Source organism: Rutidosis leptorrhynchoides, chromosome 2 (assembly GCF_046630445.1).
Source record: "Rutidosis leptorrhynchoides isolate AG116_Rl617_1_P2 chromosome 2, CSIRO_AGI_Rlap_v1, whole genome shotgun sequence".
Taxonomy (NCBI): domain Eukaryota; kingdom Viridiplantae; phylum Streptophyta; class Magnoliopsida; order Asterales; family Asteraceae; genus Rutidosis; species Rutidosis leptorrhynchoides.
In genome coordinates this window covers 610,001,443-610,014,386 of record NC_092334.1, presented here as the reverse complement: position 1 = coordinate 610,014,386, position 12,944 = coordinate 610,001,443, and the positions used below count along the sequence as shown (strand labels likewise).

The window sequence follows — 12,944 nt, the reverse complement described above, 5'->3', positions numbered from 1 at the left end:
ATTTTTAGTATTGGGCCGTATATCGAATTGGGTTGATTAGATCAAGATCCAACTAGTAATGTTTCTGTTAAGGCCGCTAGTAGATGAGTTATTGCTTCCATTTTTTTTATGTTTAAAAACACGAACTGGGTAATGACTAGGAGAGCTGAGATTTATTATGATTAGATATGATTAAGATAATTATAGTTTAAGTTAATGACGGTTTCGTGATTAGTTGATAAATGATGTATGATGCGAAGATGAAGTTAGATGATGATGGTGTGATGATCATACCCATTTATGATGATAAACCGTTAATAAAGATGATTAGGATTTTAAGATGTTAAGATGATGATGAATAAGAGATGTTAGAAGATGGACACAGAAAAAGGATTTAAAAGTATTTAAAATCCTAATTAAAACAGAAAGATACTAACAGGGCGATGGTTTAAGGGTGTGTTTCTTAACCAAGAGGTCTCGGGTTCGAGCCTCAGTTGTGGCCTTTTTTTTTAAGGAAGATGAAGTAGAACAGGCAGGATAAAATGATTAAAGATATATAGAAACGTAATTATAGCAGGAAATCTGATTAGCTTGGATGTTTAGGGTGTTGCTGAGTTAACGAGAGGTCGCGGGTTCGAATCATGGCGGTGACATTTTTATTTTTGGAGCTTATATTCTTAAGGTAGTAATTCATTATTATTATTTTTATTTTATTAGTATTATTATTATTGTATCATTTTTATTATTAAAACTAGCTTATAACAATAATATTAAAGTTATTATCCTCATTAAAACTATCATTTTAGAATTAACATTTTTATTATTAATATTATTACTATCACTATTATCATTATCTTTAAGCTAATATTACTATAATTTATTAATTTTACAAACGAAAGATATTTATATAAATATATATGAAGTATACTAATATTACAAAATTTTGTTTTAACTAATATTATTGATGTAACATTAATTAAATATAAAATAAGTATCATAACGTCTTATAAGTATTAATGAAATTATATATAAGAATATTAGTCTTAATACATAATAGAATATATATAAACTTAGTTGATTTATAATGTGTTAATATATATACATGATATATGTTCGTGAATCCGAGGCCAATCTTGCATTGTTCAGTATCGTCGTATGAATATTTTTACTACAAAATATCGTATTGTGAGTTTCATTACTCCTTTTTAAATGCTTTTGCATTATATATTTTTGAGACTGAGAATACATAAGCTTTTATAACTGTTTTACGAAATAGACACAAGTAATTGAAACTACATTATATGGGTGAATGATCGAAGCCGAATATGCCCCTTTTGCTTGGTAGCCTAAGAATTAGTAAGCCGATCTACTAATTGACGCGAATCCTAAAGATAGATCTATTGGGCCTAACGAACCCCATCCAAAGTACCGGATACTTTAGTACTTCGAATTCGTTTTTATCATGTCCGAAGGATTTTCCGGAATGATAGGGGATATTCTTATATGCATCTTCTTAATGTCGGTTACCAGGTGTTCACCATATGAATGATTTTTGTCTCTATGTATGGGACGTATATTTATGATAAATGGAAATGAAATTCTTGTGGTCTATTAAAATGATGAAAATGATCGATTATGATAAACTAATGAACTCATCAACCTTTTGGTTGACACTTGAAAGCATGTTTATTCTCAAGTATTACAAAAATCTTCCGCTGTGCATTTGCTCATTTTAGAGATACTACTTGGAGTCATTCATAACATATTTCAAAAGACGTTGCATTCGAGTCGTTGAGTTCATCAAGATTATTATTAAGTCAATTATAATTGGATATATTATGAAATGTTATGCATGCTGTCAACTTTCGATGTAATGAAAGTTTGTCTTTCAAAAACGAATGCAATGTTTGTAAAATGTATCATATAGAGGTCAAGTACCTCGCGATGTAACCAAATGTAATGTATTCGTCCAGATGGATTAGGACAGGTCCTTTCAATCATTATGACAATCTTTCACAGATAAATACTTGATCATTTAATTATCACCATCCACCATCAAAATATTTTCATTTATGTCTCTTTCTCTTGTCAAGAACAACAACTTCATTACACCACTTCAACCCATCGACACTTGAAGCATTTGGTCATTGTTTAAGGTTCCAGTAGGATACAATCATGAAACCGCCAACCTTCACTTCCACTATCAAAGACCACAACCTCATCCTTCTTGCTTCTCTCTTTGTAAACCAAAAATCAAAAACCATCGTGAGCTTCTATCACCAATAAACCACCGGTTACTACCTCAACCATCAACCACAAGACCACCCTCGAACAACATCATTTGTCTTCATCAAAACAACACAACCATCAAACAGTTAGTAGCTATACGATTGAAACCCATCATTCAAATTATATTATATTCGCTATTATTAACTTTACAATTTGCTATATATCCATTGCTTCTTTCTTGAATATCAACCTATAAATTACCACCCATAAACCGAATCACATACACACCACCCCAACCGATGACCACCCATGATCACCTTCAGAGAACAACCTCAAAACAACAACCCTACAATCACCTCATTCTTTCTTGATCCTTCTTCGTGAATCCATATCACCACCACGTTAACTCCTCTTTGATCACCACTTACGTATATTTTTTTTTCTGGTTTCATGTTAAAATAAACCTCGCATGTTGCTGATACACAACTATTATCTTTATTCTGCGAGATCATCAACCATTACTATAATTGCTTCACTCACATGCTACGCTGCTATATTTTTCTAATCAAACCCAAACTAGCGAACCCTTTAATTGCTGCTATCATTCCGTTTTCCACATCACCGGATAACTCATTATCATTAAACCACGAACCACCATCCACCAAATTAGTTATACAATTGATGTATATGATTTCTGTTTCAATCAATCTCTATCCATTTAATCACCATATTAAACCACACTTGCTACTTCCTTTTTAATATGTGACTGCGATGATTATCCTGTGATTAGGAATATGATAATGAAAGATGATAGTGAAGGATGCGAATAAGTTGCAGATGATACGCGTTTAGTTTTCTTTATGGCCAATAATTTACCAAACACATGAACCCATTTGTGCTATTATATTCGCATGCTATACTTTCTGTTACAATTGCCAGCTACTCGAACAACCCTACCATCTATTCGTTTATTGAACTCCTTTTAGAAACGGGCTGTGTAAGTTTGTTGGCCGAAATCTTTTCTTAAGTTGGGCCAATTACATTTTAAAGGGACTTGCAAAGTTGGCCCATTTAGTCTTGGATAACTTGATATATATATCGGGCCATAAACTTATTTTCCATCGTTTCATTCCTTTTTCTGGTTTATATTCGACAACAAAACAAAAACACATATCTAAGTTGTTAATCATTGTGAATGATAATTAAGATGTTAGATGTTTCGGTTCAATTGATAACGGTGATGAATAGGAGATGAAGATAATTAGATATTGATGATGATGACGAAGGAGTGATATACGAGTGATAATGGTTACGGTTATGAGGTGAATGATACATAAATAATAACATTGATAATGATACATGAAATCATAAACAGAAGATGATGATAATTAAGATGATGATGGTTTGATTAATAATAAATTGATGATGAAGGAAGCTTATGTTTAAGTTGATGATGATAGAAGATACACAGATTCATACATAATAATAAGTAGTTTAGCGGGTTTCAAATAGAAAGAAGCAAATGGTTTGATGGTTCATGTGTGTGTATGGTAAGCGAGAGGTGCTAGGTTCGAGCCCGGACTCGGGCATTTTTTTAGAAAAAGAAGAAGAAGGATGCAGAAGTAAAGGTTAAAAACAGTTTGAGTTGGGTGTTATTTGGAATTGAAACACATGGCGTAATGGTTAAAGATGTTATCAGGTTAGCGGGACGTCGCAGGTTCAAACCCGGACTTGGGTATTTTTTTTTTAAAGAACTACTTCGTTGAGGTAGTTATTTACTTAATTCTTTATGATTATCATTACCTTATTATTATTATTATTATTATTATTATTATTATTATTATTATTATTATTATTATTATTATTATTATTATTATTATTATTATTATTATTATTATATTATTATTATTATTATTATTATTATTACTACTACTATACTAATATAAATATTATACTTACTATCATTATTATTATCATTAAAATGAATATTAGAATTATCATTACTATCATTATTATTATTATTAATACCATTATTAGTATTATCATTTTATTTAGTAACAAAACTATTTTTTTTATTAAAATTATCATTTTCATTATTACTATTATTATCAATATTACTACTAATATTACTATCAATATAAGTATTATTATTTTTAGAATCATAATTATTATTATTTTTATTATTAAGTACAATTACTAATATTATTATAAAATACTGCAACTTTTTATTTATTATTATTAATATTATTTTATCAAATGATTTTTAGCTATACGACACTATAGTTAATACATATAACATATCTATACTAACATTTTATAATAAATACTAATTATTTAGTTAATGTACATAAAATAGAAATATTTAAATTACTTATTGATGAAACCTAACATTATTAAAATAACAATTATATCACTAATAATATGAAAATTTAGTTGCTCGATTACAAGTATATGTGTTAAAATATATATACTTGATATAGGTTCGTGAATCCGAGGCCAACCTGCATTGTTCAGTATCGTCATATGCATATTTTTACTACAAAATATCGTATGGTGAGTTTCATTACTCCGTTTTTAATGCTTTTGCAATATATATTTTTGGGACTGAGAATACATGCGTTTTTTAAATGTTTTACGAAATAGACACAAGTAATCGACACTACATTATATGGTTGAATGGATCGAAGCCGAATATGCCCCTTTTAGCCTGGTAATCTAAGAATTAGGGAACATCACTAATTTTGAGAATTAGTGCACCCCTAATTGACGCGAATCCTAAAGATAGATCTATTGGGCCCAACAAACCCCATCCGTTGTAGCGGATGCTTTAGTACTTCGAGTTTTTATATCATGTCCGATGGATGTCCCGGAATGATGGGGATATTCTTATATGCATCTTGTTAATGTCGATTATCAGGTGTTCAATCCATATGAATGATTTTTGTCTCTATGCATGGGACGTATATTTATGAGAAATGGAAATGAAAATCTTGTGGTCTATTAAAATAATTGGAAATGATTGATTATGATAAACTAATGAACTCACTCACCTTTTGGTTGACACTTTAAAGCATGTTTATTCTCAGGTATGAAAGAAATCTTCCGCTGTGCATTTGCTCATTTTAGAGATATTACTTGGAGTCATTCATGGCATATTTCAAAAGACGTTGCATTCGAGTCATAGAGTTCATCAAGATTATTATTAAGTCAATTATAGTTGGATATATTATGAAATGGTATGCATGCCGTCAATTTTCCATGTAAAGAAAGATTGTCTTTTAAAAACGAATGCAATGTTTGTAAAATGTATCATATAGAGGTCAAATACCTCATGATGTAACCAAATGTAATGTATTCGTCCAGATGAATTAGGACGGGTCCTTTCACAAATGACGAAAATACTCTCATGTTCATGGCACATGCCCGAAGTTAACGTAGAGAATTAACGGATGTTAGATGACTGGACTATCCGCGAATGAAATCCGTGTATTTTTAACAAAGACTGTCATTGTAATTTTGTAAAAAATAACTCGAGAACACACAGAAAATGAATACAAAAGTTAATGGTCGCCGTTGAACACAATGTCAATGTCAATTCCTGCAACACTAGCGATTATCTTCTGTATCTATATTTCCGTCACTATTTGTTTACCTTCCTTCTAATTATAAACCCTAATCCCATAATTACATAATCATAATCATATCATATTAACATATATCACTCATAATCACTTCACAGAATATCATTAATCAATGATGGAATCACACGATCTTAACAACGACGGTAACAACAATAAATTGTCAACCTCATCTTCCGGATCATCCGCCCATATATCAGAGACTAAAGACAATACGACTGATAATCCTAACTCGTTCAGTTCGTTTATCGAACCTCCGTCTTACGCAGAAGCGATATTCAGATCGTTCGATCACGATCAAGGCGATCAAATCAACGATCAAGACGATGCTTCCACGTCATCACCGGTTGCCGATTCGGATTACTTGAAGATAACCGTTACGAATCCACAAACTGAGGTGGATGCAGGTAAAACTTACGTGACGTACTTGATATCCACATCGACGAACTTACAGGAGTTTAATGTAACGGCAGTTAGTGTGCGGAGACGGTTTAGTGAGGTTGTGATGTTATCGGATCGTTTATCGGAGTCGTATCGTGGTTACTTTGTTCCGGTGAGACCGGATAAAGGTGTGGTTGAGAGTAAGGTAATGCAGAAGTGTGAGTTTGTTGAGATGAGGAGAATTGAATTGGAGAGGTATTTTGGAGAACTGGCTGATCATCCGGTAATTAGGAAAAGTGAGGATTTAAGAGTGTTCCTGCAGGTGCAGGGGAAGCTGCCTTTTGTGACGCGTGATAATGCGGTGGTAGTCAGTGGTTCTGGTGATGTGATGAATGAGGCGAAAGAAGGGAGAAATATGGTTAGGATGTTTAAGGAGCTGAGGCAATCGGTTACTTATGGTTGGGGTGCGACTAAGCCGCCTTTGGTGGAAGAGGACTTTGAATTCTTGAAGAAGAGGAAGAAGTTGCAGGGTTTTGAGGTGCAGTTGAATAATGTGGCTCTGCAGGTTTGTTGTTTGTGTGTTTAAGTATGGATTTCTTCTGTTTAATAGTTCATGTGATCGATCATTGGTCTGTTTATTTATGTGCTATATATTTTAGGTGTAAGGGGAGTAAGGCCTCGTTGGATTTCGAATTAATGACAAAATACTGAAATGAATGTATTGTTTAAGTCTTTTATAGTTGTTTGTTTTTTGCTATTCAAACGTTCAACGGATAATAGAAACAGTAATTTATTACATATGACTTATTCAAGACAGACATCATATAGATTCTAACCATGGTAATATGTAAAAACAACAAACAGGACCTAAGTTGTGTGATTTGGTGATCGGAAAGTTAAGAAATACAACTGTTAGTAGATTTTGTTAGAAGAGAAAAATTAGTTATAGGAAGTGTGAAAACTATGGCCTGGATATTTAAATGTGTTAGTAGACATACATAGACAAATATTTTTGAACTCCACATCCATATTATTCCTCTTGAGCATGATATCTACCATAAAGGTTTGTTATGACTTATATAAGTTGTGAACTCTGGAATCTAAGTGTTCTTTGCAGGATGATGATCATGCTCTTTTTCTAATTCTAATGTCAACTCAACTAAAAAGTTTTAATTAGGTTTCTAAGGTGTTTAGAATTTCAGTTTTATACTCTTATACTTGTTCGTCATCTTTTTTTGGTTCATTGTATTAAAGTACAGTATACAGATCACTTCATTGACCAACTCGACCTTTACAGTATTTTGAAAATTTTAAGTAATATTCCCTTCATCAACGTCGAAGCTAAGTTTAGCTCTAACTTACGATAGGACCAAATTCAAAACATTATCCAACTAGTATGAAGCTGATTTATTCATTATAGGAGTACTTTCGTGCATATGATGAGCATAAATAGAGAGACTGCTGAATATAGCTAACTAGTTGACATTATTTTGAAAGAGGTTAACTGACCTCGTAGAACCTTTCTCAAATTATGCCAACTCCCCATTTAACTTGCTCAACATAATCTTCCATTAAACTGTTACACCAATTGATTTCATCATCTTGGGGAAATGCAGGCTGAATCTCTTGTTAAAGCTCAACAAGATATTGAGGAAACCATGGGGGATTTAGGAATGGCATTTGTCAAACTAACTGCAATCGAGACACGGGAAGCTGTATTCATCTCTCAGCACAGGAGAGCGGCAGATATGAAAAACATGGCTACTTGTGTTGTTAAGCAAAGTAGATTGTATCGGGAATTGAATGCACAAACCATCAAACATCTGGTAACTGCTATATACATCTCCAGATGTTGCAAAATGGGCGGGTTGACCCAAAATACTTTATTGCTGCATATTTAAGTTTGCTATAGGTGAATAGCTTGTAAAATGTGGCTACAAAAATCGCCTAGTTACACTAATAATGTATAATTTGTGAAGGAATGCTATCAACATCCCTCAGAGTTATTGTTACACTAATTTTTGGCTTTGTCCTTAAAAAAAAATACTAATATTTAGACAAACTACTACCACTTTTTAAAATCTCTCTCACACCAGTAATGAATAATGGCCTAATGCTAGTTAGAATTTTGGTTGATGCGTTCTTCTAGTTATAGTTAACCATAATCCATCATGGTTGGTGTTGGCAAAATCCTGTTTGAATAAACTGATAAGAGGTTATATGAATTAACATATATTTTGGGTGACGGTTGACCCGTGTTCTTTTTAGCTTTTGTATATATATATTTTACCTTCGACTCATTAACTGTATAACATCACCTGAATCAACAGTCATAAGTAAGTGGGTTGAAATAGCCGCCTCTGATTAAAAGAATAGTATTAGCATTTTTCAATAAGGTTGATATTAAAAGTCATTTTGTTGGTACAGGGAAAGCTCCATGAGTACCTTGGGGTAATGTTATCCGTGAATAATGCATATTCAGACCGATCAAATGCTTTGTTAGCAGTACAGACACTTGTATCAGAGGTTTCAACCTTAAATTCAAGAATTGAAAAACTTAAAGCAGTTGCACTCAAGGTATTTGGTGGTGAAAGGTTGAACATCCAGAAAATAGAGGAATTGACAGAAACCATGAAAGTTACAGAGGATGCTAAAAATCTCGCACTCAAAGAATATGAACGTATAAAGGTAACAAATAGCACAACCCATTTGAATCACGACTCATCATTTGTGACCCATTTGTCCACTTTCAACTTGTTCGTCGTAACTGGTTAGTCAGTTATCTAGTCTGTCCATTTCATCAGGTCTATATACGATTGTAGTCGCTAGTGCTGATATATGTTGATCTTTATTGGTTGTTTAATAATACACTTAACTGCAGGAGATTAACAAGACTGAATTCGAGAGAATTGACAAAGAGAGACGTGAAGATTTCGTTGGGATGTTGAAAGGATTTGTGGTTAATCAGGTACCCGTTTCTTATCTTTAATGCTTACAACATAATTCAACTCAAAATCTTCAAAGTATATGTAATTTATTTCATGTTTTCGTGTTTAAATATCTAAATGAAGCATAATGAGTAATTGGTCAAAACAGGTATGCCGAAATGGGCCTAGCTTGTTGAGCCGTTTTATCTTCTTAAAAGACATATATGCTCAACCCTCTAGCTCATTTCCTTTGTAGCTAATATTTATATATATTTGACCCGTTTAACCTTTTATTGATAAAAAAACACAAACCTCATCAACTGATTTACATGTAAATGGGCCAAATTTCACATCTCTAATATTACAGTCACTTTGTGTGACAGGTAGGATATGCAGAGATGATGGCGAGTGCGTGGGAAACAGTTGAGAAGCACACACGTGGATATGCACAAAGTTGTAATTGAAGCCTTTTACTCATATCTAGGCGGCCTAAACAGTATCACACGTAACTGTTTCCGACACTAGAATAAGAAGTATGTTTTTTTGTTTATAACGTTGTGGCATATTAGATGTAGCTTTGTTTTGTGTACATTTTATATCTTGGATTGCAAAATGCATTGGGTTGTGGATGTAAATGTAAACTCTATATAGATAGTACACTAACAAAATGCTACCAAAACTTTCTACTTTCAGAAACTGAATCAAGTTCATGAAATTATATCTACAACACTTTCATTAAATAAATTCAAGAATGGTCCTTAAACTTCACTCTTCTGTCATAGGGCCGCCACCGCCGCCATCATCATCACCAGAACTGGTGGTGATTTCCGGTCTAATCTCTTCCAGCTGCTGAAGAACTAGTTGAGCCTCAGGCCTAGCAGACGGAGATGGATCAACACAATGCAAAGCCAACTTCAATGTATTCAACAACTCATCACCAATGGCAGAAGCATCTTTCATCAATTCCAAATCGAAAACTTCATTCGTCCACTCTTCCTTCACAATCGAAGCTACCCATTGCGGTAAACCAACACCATCCTCTGCCTCTCCTGGTGCTTTCCCGGTTAAAAGTTCTAACATTATGACTCCAAGACTGTATATATCTGTCTTAGTGTTGGCTTTCTTGAGTTTTGAAAGCTCGGGTGCTCGGTACCCGAGTGCACCGGCGGTTGCAATCACGTTTGAGTTAGCAGCAGCCGTCATTAGCTTTGACAAACCGAAATCTGCAATCTTTGGGTTAAGATCGTCATCGAGAAGAACATTGTTTGATGTTAGGTTTCCATGGATAATGTTTTGATGGGCATGGAGGTTGAGTAAACCTCGTGTCATTCCTTTCGCTATATTCATTCTTGTTGGCCAGTTAACCGGTGTATCAGGCCCTCGAGCTACATCAAAATCAAAAGTAATGATTTTAAAAAAAGTAAAAATAATACAAGATAACACATAATGTATGCATACGTATGTATTTATGTATGTGTAGAATTACCATGGAGGAAAGAAGCAAGGCTTCCATTAGGCATATAATCAAAAACAAGAAGTTTCTCCCCTTTTGGACCCATGTAATAAGCCCTCATTGCCAACAAATTTTGATGCCTAATTTTCCCAATTGAATTGACTTCACTTTGAAACTCTTTTTGACTTTTTGTGATTCTTTCTCTTAATCTCTTCACAGCCACTTGATTACCTTCCACTAATGTTGCTTTATAAACAGTTCCATAAGTACTTTTCCCCATTATCTCTGCTGTTGCACACAAAAGATCATCAGCTGTAAACTCCATCCCACCTTCAAAATGTACAAGCTTCCCACCGCCATCTGCCGCCGCCGCCTCCTCCTCCGCCGTCTTGCTCTCCGGAACCCTCTTTGTAGGGTCCACACCACCTTCTTCACTATCCTTTTGTTTCATTTTGCTTCTTTTTTTCAACAAGCAACACAAAAATATACAGCAAAGTAACAGTAAACCTGCTATTAAAGCTACAACAACAATGAGAAACATATCTCTGGTATTTCGTTTCTGGTGGTGGCTATCCGCAGATGTGGCGGTGCACATGGTTGAAGGGCTGTATCCACACAAATCTCGATTGCCCATAAAAGCGCTCGAATCGAATCTTGAAGTAAGTTGAGTTGGGACATGACCAGATAGATTGTTGTAGGACACATTCAAGAATGAAAGATGCAGTTGGTTACCCAAGAAAGTAGGAATTTGACCATTGATTCTGTTGTGAGCTAAATTTAAAGAAGTGAGTAAAGTCAAACTGGAAAAGTCAAAGGGTATGCTTCCATTAATTGAATTATCAGAAAGATCCAACCTTTTTAGCTTAACAAGTTTCCCAAATTCATGTGGGATTTCTTCACTGAACTGGTTATGACTGAACGAAACCTCCTCTAACTCAGTCAACTTGCTTATAGATGCAGGAATCCTACCAGTGAAAAAGTTATGGTCAAAAGTCAAAGATTTGACCAAGGGTTTATGACCATTACCATCACCACCCCAAGAATCAGGGAGAACCCCTGAAAAATTGTTGTACTTGAGAGATAAAAACATGAGGGAATTGGATTGTGTGAGTGACACAGGGATTGAATTTGACAATGAGTTCAAACTCAAGTTTACATTATTAAGTGTAGTGCAATTTGCAAAAACATCAGGGATCATACCCACTAAAGAATTATTACTAAAGTCAAGATCTTGAAGTAATGTGCATGAACCCAATGAAGGAGGGATTGAACCTGTAAATCTATTGTTGTGCAGCTGAATCCCTCTAAGATTTGGCAAGAACCCTAATTCCTTTGGAATTGAACCTCCAATTGCATTATCATGAAGACTGAGCTTTCTAAGAGCTTGAAATTGACCTATTTTTGAAGTGAGTTGACCACTTAAGCCTCTCCATGGAAGTTGTATGACAATAACCTGTCCTTGAGCACACTTGATTCCTTCCCAACCACCAGAACAAGCTCCATAGCCACTATCATTCCAGCTTTTCAAGAAACCATTTGGGTCAATCAGTTGTTGTTTGAATGATTGCAGGGCTTCAAGGTCTGATTCTGTGACTATGATTCCATCCCAAGATTGGGCTGAAACAACAAAAGGGAAGCTGCAAATGAGTAGGTGTACTAATATGGTGAAATAATGATTTTTATTATTATTCTTCCATTTTTCCTTCTTTTTATTAAAGTTGGTATTGCATTGGTCTAAAGTTTGTGACTTTTGAAATGGGTATGTGTTGAAATAACTGGAAACTAGTAGGTGTAGTAGGAAGGTGAAATAATGTGTGTTTTTCTTGCATTTTTCTTTCATGTTGCAGGGAGGGTAAAAAGGTAGGGTTTTTTGTAAAGGGTATTTGTGGGAAATGAAATTGGACTCCATTGATGCAACAAGAAGAAAGATCCTTTCTTTTTGTATGAAAGATGTGTGTGAAGTGTGAATGGAACAGTGGGAAATAGTGGTTTTGTAGTGCAAGTGTGTGTTAAAAGATGATGAGGTTTGCTGATGGTTGCACGTGATGGGCACGCTTCTTGACACAGAGATAGATGCAGGTTACCTTGGTAAAAAACACAAAGGTTGAATTTTTACATCAGAAAATACTATAGATATATTTTTATATACATTTATTTATTGAAATTGAATTAATAATACAATAGTGTGATACTGTACATATAATGAAGAAATATAAAGAACTGCCTAGATTTTGTAAACTGTTGATGTTACGTTATTATATGTATTCTAGGATGAATAAAATGATTTTACAGTTTGAGTGTTGTTTTGATATTCATACCTATACCTATATGGCTATA

At 33.9% G+C, this 12,944-nt stretch overlaps 2 protein-coding genes across 3 annotated transcripts; one reads left to right on the top strand and one right to left on the bottom strand.

Moving 5' to 3' along the window:
• The first annotated feature begins 5,812 nt into the window (after positions 1-5,812).
• LOC139894617 (sorting nexin 2B-like) lies at positions 5,813-10,442 on the top strand. Of its 2 annotated transcripts, XR_011775105.1 has the most exons (6): positions 5,813-6,792; positions 7,844-8,053; positions 8,655-8,915; positions 9,109-9,195; positions 9,538-9,687; positions 9,937-10,442. XR_011775105.1 is itself a non-coding variant. In XM_071878015.1 (5 exons), the coding sequence occupies exons 1-5, from the start codon at positions 5,962-5,964 to the stop codon at positions 9,616-9,618; spliced, it is 1,470 nt and encodes a 489-aa protein (XP_071734116.1). In that variant the 5' UTR covers positions 5,813-5,961; the 3' UTR covers positions 9,619-9,857. The 2 variants fall into 2 exon arrangements, 1 of the variants encoding a protein (XP_071734116.1); XM_071878015.1 differs by lacking the exon at positions 9,937-10,442 and having other exon boundaries at positions 9,538-9,857.
• On the bottom strand, positions 9,830-12,516 carry LOC139894618 (probable leucine-rich repeat receptor-like protein kinase IMK3). The gene is made up of 2 exons (XM_071878016.1): positions 10,641-12,516; positions 9,830-10,539 (listed from the first exon to the last, which is right to left on the bottom strand). Exons 1-2 carry the CDS (start codon positions 12,514-12,516, stop codon positions 9,920-9,922), a joined length of 2,496 nt encoding a protein of 831 aa, XP_071734117.1. The 3' UTR covers positions 9,830-9,919.
• Between the last annotated feature and the right edge of the window lie 428 nt (positions 12,517-12,944).

Excerpts from the sequence above, each read along its gene's own strand:
- LOC139894617 (XM_071878015.1), top strand. The coding sequence starts at position 5,962 with ATGATGGAATCACACGATCTTAACAACGACGGTAACAACAATAAATTG. Across the intron at positions 8,916-9,108 it reads AAGAATATGAACGTATAAAG|GAGATTAACAAGACTGAATT; the intron begins GTAACAAATAGC and ends ACTTAACTGCAG. Across the intron at positions 9,196-9,537 it reads AAGGATTTGTGGTTAATCAG|GTAGGATATGCAGAGATGAT; the intron begins GTACCCGTTTCT and ends TTTGTGTGACAG.
- LOC139894618 (XM_071878016.1), bottom strand. The coding sequence starts at position 12,516 with ATGGAGTCCAATTTCATTTCCCACAAATACCCTTTACAAAAAACCCTA. Across the intron at positions 10,540-10,640 it reads CCTTGCTTCTTTCCTCCATG|CTCGAGGGCCTGATACACCG; the intron begins GTAATTCTACAC and ends ATTTTGATGTAG.